General features: G+C 41.4%; 1 protein-coding gene across 3 annotated transcripts in view; it reads right to left on the bottom strand.

Moving 5' to 3' along the window:
* The window catches only part of CNTRL (centriolin), a 60903-nt gene that overhangs the window by 9402 nt on the left and 38731 nt on the right, over positions 1 to 12770 (bottom strand). For all 3 annotated transcript variants that reach the window (XM_079961885.1, XM_079961884.1, XM_079961886.1), the window contains 12 exons: positions 11309 to 11514; positions 10010 to 10202; positions 9722 to 9852; positions 8722 to 8862; positions 7874 to 8000; positions 5784 to 5948; positions 4795 to 4954; positions 3804 to 3919; positions 3219 to 3436; positions 1906 to 2063; positions 1684 to 1757; positions 1029 to 1217 (listed from right to left, as the gene is read on the bottom strand). In XM_079961885.1, the coding sequence (XP_079818011.1) occupies positions 1029 to 1217; positions 1684 to 1757; positions 1906 to 2063; positions 3219 to 3436; positions 3804 to 3919; positions 4795 to 4954; positions 5784 to 5948; positions 7874 to 8000; positions 8722 to 8862; positions 9722 to 9852; positions 10010 to 10202; positions 11309 to 11514 (1878 nt within the window). The remainder of the gene's footprint in view (positions 1 to 1028; positions 1218 to 1683; positions 1758 to 1905; positions 2064 to 3218; positions 3437 to 3803; positions 3920 to 4794; positions 4955 to 5783; positions 5949 to 7873; positions 8001 to 8721; positions 8863 to 9721; positions 9853 to 10009; positions 10203 to 11308; positions 11515 to 12770) is intronic.

Raw genomic sequence — 12770 nt, 5'->3', positions numbered from 1 at the left:
CCCTGCCCAACCACTCCATAAAGATTCTACTTGATGAAGACATTGCTCTTTCTTGCCATCATCACAGAGCATCACAACCAGGTGGAGGATGTGGGTGGACTTCTGCTGGGAGGAAGGTCAAAACAGTTCTTTTGGGCTGAGAGATGGTGGGTAAAAAATCAGCAGCTCACAAAATGTACAATAGGAAACGCACAAGGCCAAGAAAAGGCAAGCACTCAAGAGACAACAAGAGGACCAGGGGCTGCTCCTTCCAGTATGGAATATGGGGATGTCATCCATCATCCTCAGATAAACACTTTGATTACGGTATTTAAATTTAGGAAGTAACTGGGGAAAGGTCACAGCTCAGTGAAAGAACACATGCTTTATATGCAAAAGGAGACAGGTTGATTTCTGGCCCCTCTAATCAAAAGGACTGGGAAAGATTCCTACTTAGATCTCATAGAGCTGCTGCCACTCAGAATATGGATTATACAGTGGTGCCTTGCAAGACGAAAAGAATCCGTTCCGCGAGTCTCTTCGTCTTGCGGTTTTTTCATCTTGCGAAGCAACCCTATTAGCGGCTTAACGGATTAGCGCTATTAGCGGCTTAGCGGATCAGCTGATAAGCGGCTTAGCGGATCAGCTGATAAGCGGCTTAGCGGATCAGCTGATAAGCGGCTTAGCGGAGGAAAAAACCCCGCAGGAACTCGCAAGACATTTTCATCTTGCGAAGCAAGCCCATAGGAAATTTGTTTTGCGAAGCACCTCCAAAACGGAAAACCCTTTCGTCTAGCGGGTTTTCCGTCTTGCGAGGCATTCGTCTTGCGGGGCACCACTGTAGTTCAGATTAAGCACAAGGCAGCAGTTTATGCTCCTTGAGATCAGAATATACGTTCTCTAATTGAGCTCCCACTCTATAAATGGATTTACTTAGAGCTGGTGTCTTAAAGATGAGTTATCCTTATATTCTAGAACTAGTCAGTTTGGATTCTTTTAAAATGAAGAAAACAAGCTGAGCAGATCATTCATGAGAGAGCAACACATACCATTTCCTGTTTGCTCAGTTGTAGTTCGTGCTCTTCTATTTCCCTGCAAAGCTTCTGCAGCTCGTTCTCCTTCCTCTTCTGTATTTCCTGGCATTCCCTGCACTTTCTTGAAGATTCTGTTATGGTGTCTTTCAGAGCTGCTTGTTCTTGAAGTAGCTCCTCTTTTTGCTTTGCGGCATTTTTCACATCCTGTCATTTCACAGCAAGAAAATCCAGAAAACAAAACACAAAAAAGGAAACACATGCAAATAAATGTTGCACTCCAACATGTTTCAGCCGTGAGACTTCAGGTACCTACAAAATGCACCACTGCTGCCAAGCAATGATGTCATGCATGAGCTAGGCTCACACCATAGGTGAAAAACTGCAGTCACAACTCTCAAAATGGCATATTTGTAGATGCCTTCTCTCAGCCCATGTATGTTTATTCAGAAGATGAATCCCTTTGAGCTGAACACCACCACCACCTATTATTTACTACTTTTGCCCCACCAATATGACTGGGTTGCCCAAGCCATTTTTGGGCAGCTTCCAACATAATGGGAGATAAACACAAGTTAAGCACGGAGAGGATTGGGTTGTTTTTTGATAAAGGCTTCCTCTTTCAATACAGTTGTAGGCTTCTTGTCGTTATATTCCAATGCTACAAACCAACCTGTTCCAATAGTTGAAGATGCTGCCTGGAATCATTCAGTTCAGTCTTCAAAATATTCAGTTCCTCCTTTTTTTCTACAGAAAATACATTTTACAGCTCGTTGAAAGAAAATACAATAATCTAGGAAGGTGCAAATACTGGATATGGAAAGAAATTCCATACATTAGGCATATATTTAAAAAAGATGACTATTTTGTTGGAATCCGGAAAGCTATTATTTACCATGAATATGCTTCTGTAAATCAGTAATGTTGCCATTCAAAAGCATTTTGTGCTTTTGTAGTTGGTTAATATCAAGCTGCAGTTTTTGGACCTCTAAGTCCATTTTCTCTATGCTGGTGAGAGTGGCTTTATTGTTATCTTCAGCAGAAGCCAAGGATCTGTAAAATGGGATAAGATAAACTTTTATTCTGGGTTCATGTTGGTATTTTTGACAAGTTTAAATTTCCTTGCAAACATTAAAATGGGAATACAGAGCGGTCATCACCAAAAAGATCTCAAGTTGACCAGGACTTTTGAGCCATAACAGCTATTTTAGAGCATATTAGTAAAGTTTATACTGCTAGTTTCCAGTACACAGGTTCCCTGTCCCTGGTATATAGCAATCTGGTGATTGGCTACTGCATGCTTTTATTTAAATAAACACTAGTGGCCCCATGAAACACAGAATCATAGAGTTGGAAGGGACCCCAAGGGTCATCTAGTCCAACCTCCTGCAATGCAGGAATCACAGCTAAAGCATCCATGACAGGTGGCCACCCAACCTCTCCTTAAATACCTCCAAGGAAGGAGAGACCACAACCTCCCGAGGAAGACTGTTCCATTGTCAAACAGCTCTTACTGTTAGAAAGTTTTTTCTGGTGTTTAGTTGGAATCTCCTTCCTTGTAACTTTAAGCCATTGGTTTGAGTCCTACCCTCTAGAGTAGGAGAAAACAAGCTTGTTCCATCTTCCATTTGGCAGCCCTTGAGATATTTGAAAATGGATATCATATCTGGTCTCAGTCTCTTTTCCAGGCTAACCATACCCAGCTCCTTCCATCGTTCCTCATAAGGTTGGCTTCTAGACCCTAGATCATATTGCCTTCCTATGCACATATTCCAGCTTATCAGAGAAAAGAAGTACATTCTCTGGAGTGAAAGAAGCACCGGTCTACCTCTCACTTATTCCCACACAGTTCCCATCCAAGCTTTTCAAGCGTAACCTGATGCTTGCATGTTGATGCCAAATTCTTTCCAAGTGTCATGCTCCCCTCTATCTTCTTTATACTTATTTTCCTCAAGTGAAAAGTTTTCATTTCCCCCCATCAGATTTCTGCCTACAGGCTAGGCCACAAATGGAAACTGGGGAGTGACCAGAAGGCAGTGGATAGTCTACAAAATTGCTGGATGGAAAAAGACTTAACCCATTAGTGGACGCCTCCTTAACCCAATCCAGAGAACAAAAATCATGCCACAAAATCACGGAATTATCCAAAAAGAGAATCTCCTTCATAATACCACAATATATTTTTTCTAAGCAACATTTCCCCTTCACCTTTTGGTTTGCGACAATTTCTCCTCTAGACTCTCACAGTTTTCTTCCAGCTTTTGCTTCTCAGTGCTCAATGCCTTGATACTGTTTTGCAGAGAATGGAGCTGAGAACTAAGCCTCTCAGTGTCTTGTTGAGCCCTCTCAAGAAGTTGCCTTTGACGTTCCACTTCCCTGCACTGCTGCTGAGATGCTTGCTGGAGAGTCTCCAACTCAAGTTTCTTCTAGAAATTAAACACAAATGAAACAGTGGAGCAGATTGGATTTTACTTCACAGTGCTCCTATTTGCCATGCTTGCCTTGTGCCTAGTAGGACATAGCTTTATGTACACTATTATTCCAGCTCCTTTGTTTTAGGATACATACTTATGAAAGTTTTCATAAACTTGCACTCTGACTGCCCTACTGATACTTTGAGTAAGTTTGAGAAACCACACTTCCTATGTCATTTCCATATAGCTTACCTATGGGATAGAACTTATAAAGGTAATGTGTGAACATAGATCTTGCTGAGATAAAAGATGCCTGCAAGCTGCTCTGTAAAATGTTTTCTCTCTCGTTTGAATCATGGCAAAATGAACTCTCACTTACCTCCAGGACTGCAACTTGCATTTTTTCCAATTCATTAACTTTTTGGCTTTGCTGGAGTTTTAGGCCTTCTAGTTCATCATTTTTGAGGCACAACATTTCAAGAACATGCCTGAGTTCTAATAATTTGACAGCAGAAACAAAACCAGGTAAGTTCCAAATAAGCCAACTGAATCATACACAGCCCCCCAGGATCAGTTTCTACTATCTCCAGTTTAAACATCAACAATAAAAAAACCTCAGATAATAATGCTGGGGAAGACCCCCCTATTGGAACTGGAACCTACAACCCTCCAGAAGTTGCTGATATCCAACTCCAATCACCCCTGACTTCACCATGCTGGCTGTAGTTGATGGGAGAAGGGAGCTGGAGCCCAACAACTTCTGGAGGCTTAAGCTCCTTACCTTACTGGGCCAGACAGGCTTAAGCCCTGAATTGGTGGAGGGGAGCTTTATACATAATTTTTTCATTGTGAATTTACACAACCTATGAAATCACATTCTGTTCAGATTTGATCCTCATTTGCAATATTTATATAGAGGAACAGAGATTTGCAAAAGTTGTAGCCTTCCAGCAGGTGTGGGGTCTGAAGATGGGATTTGTCCCACGTCCCCGTCAAAAACTAAGATATGTGCAACTAGCCAGAGGCTGCTAGAGAAGAGACTTCAAGTAGCCCTGTTAACCATGCAGAACTGTCAGCTCAACATTCCTCACACGGTGTTAGTGCTGTCCCATGCATTCTCATGCAAAACTAGTCTTGGGAATAGCTTTGAAACAACATTCATCTTTATTTCAAGGTTTTAAACTATCCCCAATCAAATAACCTAAGAAGCAAGAAACCTATGTTTAAGCCAACTGATTTTGGTCTCTCTTCTTAATTGTTCCAAGCAATTAGCTTAATCATTGGAACAGCAATCCACGATTTTGTCACCTGGTTGTTTTTTGCAAATATGGGTATATTGTGAAGAAAATAGCAATCATTTTAAGCCAAACCTGTCTTATGCTTCATTATTTGCCCCAGGACGTCTTGCAATTTCTCCTCCTCTTTTTGGATATCCTGAGTTACTAGAGAAAGTTGGGATCTTTTCTCACTTAGTTGGGCATTGAGTTCTCCTTTCTGAACACTCAGATCCTCTAGAAAAGACTTTACTTCCTAAGCAAAAGAACAAAAATTGCCATGCTTAAAAAGTATGCTTCTACAGACAGTACCGTTTAGGGATGGGTGAATCTGTCAATTTTGGTTTCTCTCAGTTTTCCAATCTTAAGTTCTATTCTCCACATTCCACACCAGTTTCCAATTTTTAAAAAAGTCCTCATGTAAATTCATTAGCATTCTAATGACTTTCTCTTAATATACATGTTTGTATGTAATTTTCCCGGATATACACATTTTGCAATGCTATTTCCCTGACAGTAATGGTTTTATGTACACTTTGCCCTAGTATATGCATTGTTTTATAAACTATTAGGCCAGGGAACTGTATTGCAAAATTCAGAGAAGTGTGATTTTCAAATAATGGCTGTGTTACAGTTTGCATAACATTTTAAGAAGAGTGAATTAGGTAGATTCGCCTATAAGTGAGATCAGAATTGAATTTCTCCTCCACCCCTAGTGGAGTACTATGCAAGACCCATTAGGTTCAATGGAACTTACTTCCAGGTCAGTGTGAACAGGACTGCAACCTTAACATGATAGCCAATGCTAATTCTACTCAAGAGTAAACCCACTGAAAATAAAAAATGACTACCGGTAATTTATGCACAGTACTTTCAATGGGTCTACTCTTGAGTAAAACTAGCATTGGATACAACCCCTAATAATCTTACTTACAAAATTCAAATTGTTGTAACTATCAGCTGGCCATTCATTCACAATTTTTGTGACTTAAGACAATGGAATAGTTTCAATATAAACCTTCAAAAGGGATCAGTATCCAAGAAAAATCCAAATTGGCTTCAAAATAAACAAGAGACTAGAAAACCTTTATTTGTCGCCGTTTTTCAGCCACTTCAGCTTCGCCATGCCCAAGAGCTTCTGTTAGGGCAGCATTTTTCTGGGCAATGCTCTCTTGGAGGAGGAGGAGCTCTTTATTTTTTTGACCAAGCAGTCTGTCCAAAATTAGCAGCTCCTGCTGTTGAGCTGCAGTCTACAAAAATGAGGAGAGGGGGAGGGAAAAACACAATGTGGGTCTTTATCGGTCACACTTTGGGACTATGCACTCCCTATGTGACCTCTGAGATTCTTTGAGCAGAGGACACTTGCTACTCTCAAGAGCTGATTGAGTGTGATGGCTGAGCTATTGGGCTAAGGGGATTTTGTTTTGAAGTTCACTCCTGGTTGTGGACTCACAAGGTAGTCTCAGGCAGTCCATTATTCTGTCTGTAAATCCCTAACCCCCCTCCCTGCTCCCTTCCTAACTTAAATAAAGAGATAAAACAGTAAGTCTATAGGATTGTTATAAGGATTACTGAGATAATACTGTACATTATTTTTATATTTTGGGAACACCCTAAAGTACTACGTAAATACTTATCATCACCACCACCACCACCACAATCACTACCACCTATAAGCAGTGTTTCTCAGCAGGGAAATATACCCCCAAGGGGGCATATGAACATCTCAGGGTGGGATTCTCTCTCTCTCTCTCTCTCTCTCTCTCTCTCTCACACACACACACACACACTATTAGTAAAAAACAACAAAGCACATTAAAATACAAAAGTATTAAGTGTTAGGTTCAGAAGGTGAGAAGACTGTATGCAGCTTATTACATGATCTGCATGCCATCACAGTTGCACATTTGGCATGATCCTGCAAGCACTGCACCGGATGATCTACTGTGCACAGCAGTTTATCATGCACAGTGCACTTTTTTTTAAAAAAAATTCCCCATTATTAAGCATGAATTTTCTTTCTAATTAATAGTCACAACATTTTGACCCCTTTATTTTTGAGGAGCCAGGTTTGAAGGGAGGGGGTTGTTTTATGTTAGCTAAAAGGGGTCACAGATTAAAAAAAATTAAGAAATGCTGAGCTCCAGCAGGGGAAACAGGTGCAGGGGCCCGATGAGTGTGAAGTCTGCTGTTGGCAAGCAACAAACAAACAGGCCCTCTCATGTACATTTTATAACATAAATATATTTATATTTAGTTGATGTATATCTTTTTCTTTTCTACTGATTTACTGTGAGATCACCCTAGACTAAAATATGAGTTTTCAAATGCCTCATTGTACAACTATCTTCTTTTCCTATGTGATCCTCTTTCACTCTGCAAGTACCAATTTTCTAGTTATGCCTTTCTATTCCCTTTTCCTATTCCATCTCACATCTAGCTCTCTTCATGCTTGCATTTGAGCACCTCCATAAGACACATTGGGACGCAGGTGGCGCTGTGGGTTAAAGCCTCAGCGCCTAGGGCTTGCCGATCGAAAGGTCGGCGGTTCGAATCCCTGCGGCGGGGTGCGCTCCCGCTGCTCGGTCCCAGCACCTGCCAACCTAGCAGTTCGAAAGCACCTCTGGGTGCAAGTAGATAAATAGGGACCGCTTACCAGCGGGAAGGTAAACGGCGTTTCCGTGTGCGGCTCTGGCTCTGGCTCTGGCCAGAGCAGCGATGTCACGCTGGCCACGTGACCCGGAAGTGTCTCCGGACAGCGCTGGCCCCTGGCCTCTTAAGTGAGATGGGCGCACAACCCCAGAGTCTGTCAAGACTGGCCCGTACGGGCAGGGGTACCTTTACCTTTACCTTTATAAGACACATTTGTTCACTATGGCTGCTTTCAAATGACCTTCATTCACTTTCCTTGCCAACGTATCTTGTGTTTGCCTTTAGGCTGAAAACCTGATAGCAAAGCCTGTGATGATTTAAAGGTTTCTACAGTACTTAGTAGGTGCTTTATTTTAAAAAAGCAATAAGTGAGCTAATAAGATTGATATATTTCATTCTCTTTGGTCAGTAAAAATGACTTCTGCCCTTCTCATGAAAGCTACTCTTGGGCCTGGCATCTTGGGCCACTTGCATTTCAAAGTGTAGGTTAGGAAGGATTTGCTGTACTACCAGTTCTACTCACCTGATCCTTCAGCCTGACTAGATCACTCTTTTTGCTCCGAAGAATATTCTCTGCTTCTTTAAGAATTTGGAGGTGGTGATCTTCATTACCTTCTGCAACTTGTATATCTGCTTGCAGCTTCTGAAGGCTAGAAATGTTTAGAAGCAAAAAAATGTTTTTTTTAGGAAATGAAAATACGCTGTGGTCCGGTGCTGATCATCTGAATTGCTGAGCTAGTCAGCCACATGGAACTGTCACTGGTTCAGTTCATCTCAGCATCCAACCAGCCTCTCTTGCTGATGCCACATGCCCATTGAAGCACACTGCTGTCAGAAGAGAATTTCTAGGGCCTGGTGTACTGGTAGCCACTGAGAGCAGCTGATAAATTTACAGAGGAGAGAGAATAGGAATATCTAAATAGGTGGGCCTGGTGTGAGGCTCAAATGAAGAACAAAGCTCTAGTTCAGGAATGGGGAACCCTGTATTCTACTGAAGGCCTCATTTACTGTTGGGGTGGCATATGTCACCAATGGGGAGGGTCATCCCTTTTATTTCTCTTTCTGCCACCCCCTTTCTAGGACTAGAATCTAGTCTTTCACAACACCAAGTTTGAACAGTGAGGACTTGTAGAGAGGTGGAGACTGTTCCAAGTGTAGGCATATTTCAGAGGTAGTGACAAATGTTATTTGTTTGTTTATGTGTGGCTCTTTTTGGAGTATCATATTATGAGCATTTGTTGCAGTATAAAGTAACAAGAGGAATTTTTTTTGAAGTGAATTAAAAACAAAAACTCTTATGGACTGCCTTAATTAACCAGAAAAATTGATCTTTCACATACTTGAGTTTGAAACCAAACCAATTTAACTTGCCTTTCAGTCAATATTTCAATCTTCTGGCTCAAGGATTGAAATTCAGAATCTTTTGCAGATATAACTTTGTTGATTTCCTTCAGAATCCCTTCTTGTTCTATCTTGTGGTCTTCTAGGTCCTTTGCATCTGCCTGAAGCAATCTGAAATGCATTAAAAAAACTCTTTCTAGTGCTGATTGCTTTTGAATAGCATTGCAATGATAGGTCCAAATTTTTATAGGGTTTTTATTTTTAAATCATGGGCCATCAAAGTTCCAAGTTCTAGAATCTAAGACAAAAGAACAAAACTTCATAATCTTCATGCAGCCAACACCCACAATACACCAATCACTTTAAAGTGAGTACACCCTACCTAGCTGCTTTGGCCCCAGCTTGTGTCTGGAAGACAGATGATGTGGTGAAACATGTATGCATGCAGAACCAGAACTTTCTCATCAACTTCCATTAACTTTATTGAACATGCTCAACTTTTACCGGGCTGTTGGAGGGGTGTATTTCCCCACCCCCCCATCCCAGCTTTAGCCTGCTAATATATCCCTGTTATGAGACAATTGTTCTATTTGTCCTACATAAGGATCCACACTTTGAGGCTGAGTTTGCTATTAGTATATAGGATGCTGGCTCAAATAAGCTCCAGATGAGGCATATAATAAAATGACTAAGAACACCATGAAAACAAACCAACACTATTAATGAAATATTGATGACTCTTACCAAAGCAGCTGCATTATAAAAAAATTAAAACAATCGTGTCATTTGTAACAGGCTCACAGCTGATCCAGAAACCAGGGTATCTTTGTCTGCCTGTCACTCTAGTCCCTTTCACAGAGTAGCTGTTACATAGTCACTGTGGTGAATGAGGGGATCCAGTGAAACCATAAACAAGTGTGTAGCTTCTATCTTTCTTCAGTCATGTGTGGTGCATCTGCCCAGAAGCCACAAGCATGACCACCCTTGCTATATAGGACCAAGTAATGTGATGTTAACATTTCTGGTTTACCTTAGTTGCTGATCTGCATTTACAAGCTTCAGAGCCATCACCTGAGCCCGCCGTTCAAGCTCTTCAGCTTCTTTCTCCATCCGAGACAAATGCTGCTTAGCACTGTTGTATTTCTGAATAGTCTCTTTGGTCTAGAGAAAGAAAAAGCATTAGAAAAAAATACCTCCTATTTCATATACTACTATTCTACTTGTAGCCAAAGTGTAGAGATGTGGGGAGTTCTAAGATCTCCTTTGTAATTCAAAGTTTCTCTGCATCTTCCTGAAACAAAGTAATAAAAATCCTTACTTTTCCCCGAGTATTTTCAAGTTCAGTTTCAGCTTCAGCAAGAAGTCTGTCGGCCTCCCTGAGTTCTGCCTGTCGTTTTAGGAGAGTCTTTCCTATGCATTCTATTTCATCCACAATGTTTTCATGGTGCTGGAGAGATTTCTCTAACTCCAGTTCTGAAATCAGGCCACTCAGGTGCCCATCAATGAAGTCTCTAAAACACAAGAGGGTTAAGAAGTTAATGCAGAAAGTGAATAGCCATCAATAGCTTTTTAAAATTCTAGATTCTCTTAAGGAAGGTGACCCAAACAAAAACCCACAATTCCCACTCCCTGTCTTTCCCTCAATTTTAGCTGATCTACCTATATAGCTTTCTAAAAACAATAACAAAAAGTGGCTGACCCTTGGGAACTCAAGCACTGTTTTCCCCAATACTGCAACCCTATACTATTACTTTCTCCACAGCTCTAAAAAAAAGGGGGGGAGCAACTACCCTATGGGTAAAGGATCTCACATTGGAAGAAATCTGTGGGCAAAGTAAAATAAAAGATGGGCAGGCAAGTTCAACTGGGCAGGGGGGGGGGATGACTTGTTTGAACCAAAATAGGACTGTGTCATGGTAAAAAGGTAAAGGTAAAGGTAACCCTGCCCGTACGGGCCAGTCTTGACAGACTCTGGGGTTGTGCGCCCATCTCACTTAAGAGGCCAGGGGCCAGCGCTGTCCGGAGACACTTCCGGGTCACGTGGCCAGCGTGACATCGCTGCTCTGGCCAGAGCCAGAGCCGCACACGGAAACGCCGTTTACCTTCCTGCTGGTAAGCGGTCCCTATTTATCTACTTGCACCCGGAGGTGCTTTCGAACTGCTAGGTTGGCAGGCGCTGGGACCGAGCAGCGGGAGCGCACCCCGCCGCAGGGATTCGAACCGCCGACCTTTCGATCAGCAAGCCCTAGGCGCTGAGGCTTTAACCCACAGCGCCACCTGTGTCATGGTAAGCAGGTGACAATTCAACTTTCACTCCCAATATACTGTAGACTGAAGTGGAGGAGTTGGGCTGAGTTGCAAGAAGAAAAGAACACTATGCATGTGATGGGAGATTTCTTCTAGCTGAGACCCCAGAAAGTCACTGCCAGTCAAAGTAAGCAATACTGAATCAGAACTGGACAATTTGATTTGGAAGAAAGCAAATTCCTACAGGGAGTTTTTAGATTCTTCCTGCTGAAAGCGCATACACAACAGGCTTCTGTGGCACTGTTGAGTGGAGAGCAAAGAGGGAAAAATACTTAGGAGACTTGTTAAAGATTTAATACAGCATCCTCACTTTCGCTTATTCCGTTTCTGGGCTATTCTACGCAGCTCTGCTACTTGGTATTCCAGCTCTTCTCTTTCATTCAACAGATCTTGAATGCCCTGATGCAATTCATCCATCTCTTGATCATGTTCATGATGAGAGGATCTAGGACAACTGCTTTTGGGTTGAGACTTTAAGTTTTCTATGCTGTCTTTTAGCCTTGAGATTTCGTTCTCCTGCAACAGATGAATATAAACAGTGCAATTAAACGGTTACTCTTGCTGATTATATAAGGGAGCTTCACTTGCTGACATGATGCTTCCAGCATGTTCACTGCATGATGTACATTGAGCAGTGGTCTGATTGACACAGAATGCTAAACCATGGTTTATTAAACTATGGTATATTAAACTGCAGCTTAGTGTTATGTGTGAACCCAGCCCAGCAGCTTAACTATGGTTTTATTAACAAAGGTTAAAGATTGCTTATTAACCAAGGTTTATAAAGGACTGTCCCTGATGAAAAGCTATAAAGCTGTGAGTTGCAAAAAATCAGACTGCTCTAGAGGCCTTTGCTGGTGCTTTTAACTATTCTGTGGTGTTAAACCAAAATTTAAGTGAACATCTGCCAGATGCCTCAGCTTCATCTAAGTTTTATTAATTATTATTAAGCATTATGTGTGAATCAGACCAGAGAAAGATCTGAAATGAAGATACATGTCTGAAAAGATGTGGAAGCACATGGCAGAGACAACCTGGGAAGTCACAGTTGGCCATGGCTCTGTGCACTGTATATTTAGATATGAATCTCAGCATCAGTTATTATAGTGTTCACTACATGAAAGTGAAATAGAAATAAGAATGCCTGGAAAACTGTGCTGCAGGTAACCATTTGTACCCGTTCTTGAGGTTTAGTGTATTTTACATAAAATACGGCAATTGCAGATATATAAAACAAAACGGATATATAAAGACTTCCAAAGAGAAAGAATAAACCCCCAGTTTTATATTGATTCAGTTCCCTGGAATTACCTACAGTATTGGTAAATACTTATTTCTAAGAATATACTCACAATTTACTTCTATTCAAAATGATGCACTGCTGGCAACATGTGTTATCAGCTGGTACTTCTCTCCCAATATGTGCAAAGTACATTACTACACATCAGAGCTTTTCAAACTGTGTGTCATGACACGTTAGTGTGTCGGCTGCAGTGTGTAGGTGTGTTGTGTGACTGCTCCACCTGGGGCTGGAATCTCCGGTTCGCTAGTAGAACTGAATTACTGTGTTGCGAAATGATTCTTTGTCTAAAAAGTGTGTCACCAACATGAAGTTTGGAAATCTCTGCTGTACATATTTCCTTGTTTGAAAGACTCAGTAAGAAAAAGAGTCTTCTTTATAAAGCTGAAATCAGTTGGTCTTAAAAAATTATAAACTCCTGGCTAGGGGAAAAATCTCAGCCTCACCAGTTTGCTGACTAAGGGGCCCAAGG

This window comes from Podarcis cretensis (assembly GCF_951804945.1).
Source record: "Podarcis cretensis genome assembly, chromosome: Z".
NCBI classification, from domain to species: domain Eukaryota; kingdom Metazoa; phylum Chordata; class Lepidosauria; order Squamata; family Lacertidae; genus Podarcis; species Podarcis cretensis.
The sequence above is the reverse complement of the archived record's forward strand: the minus strand, read 5'-3'. Positions and strand labels throughout refer to the sequence as shown.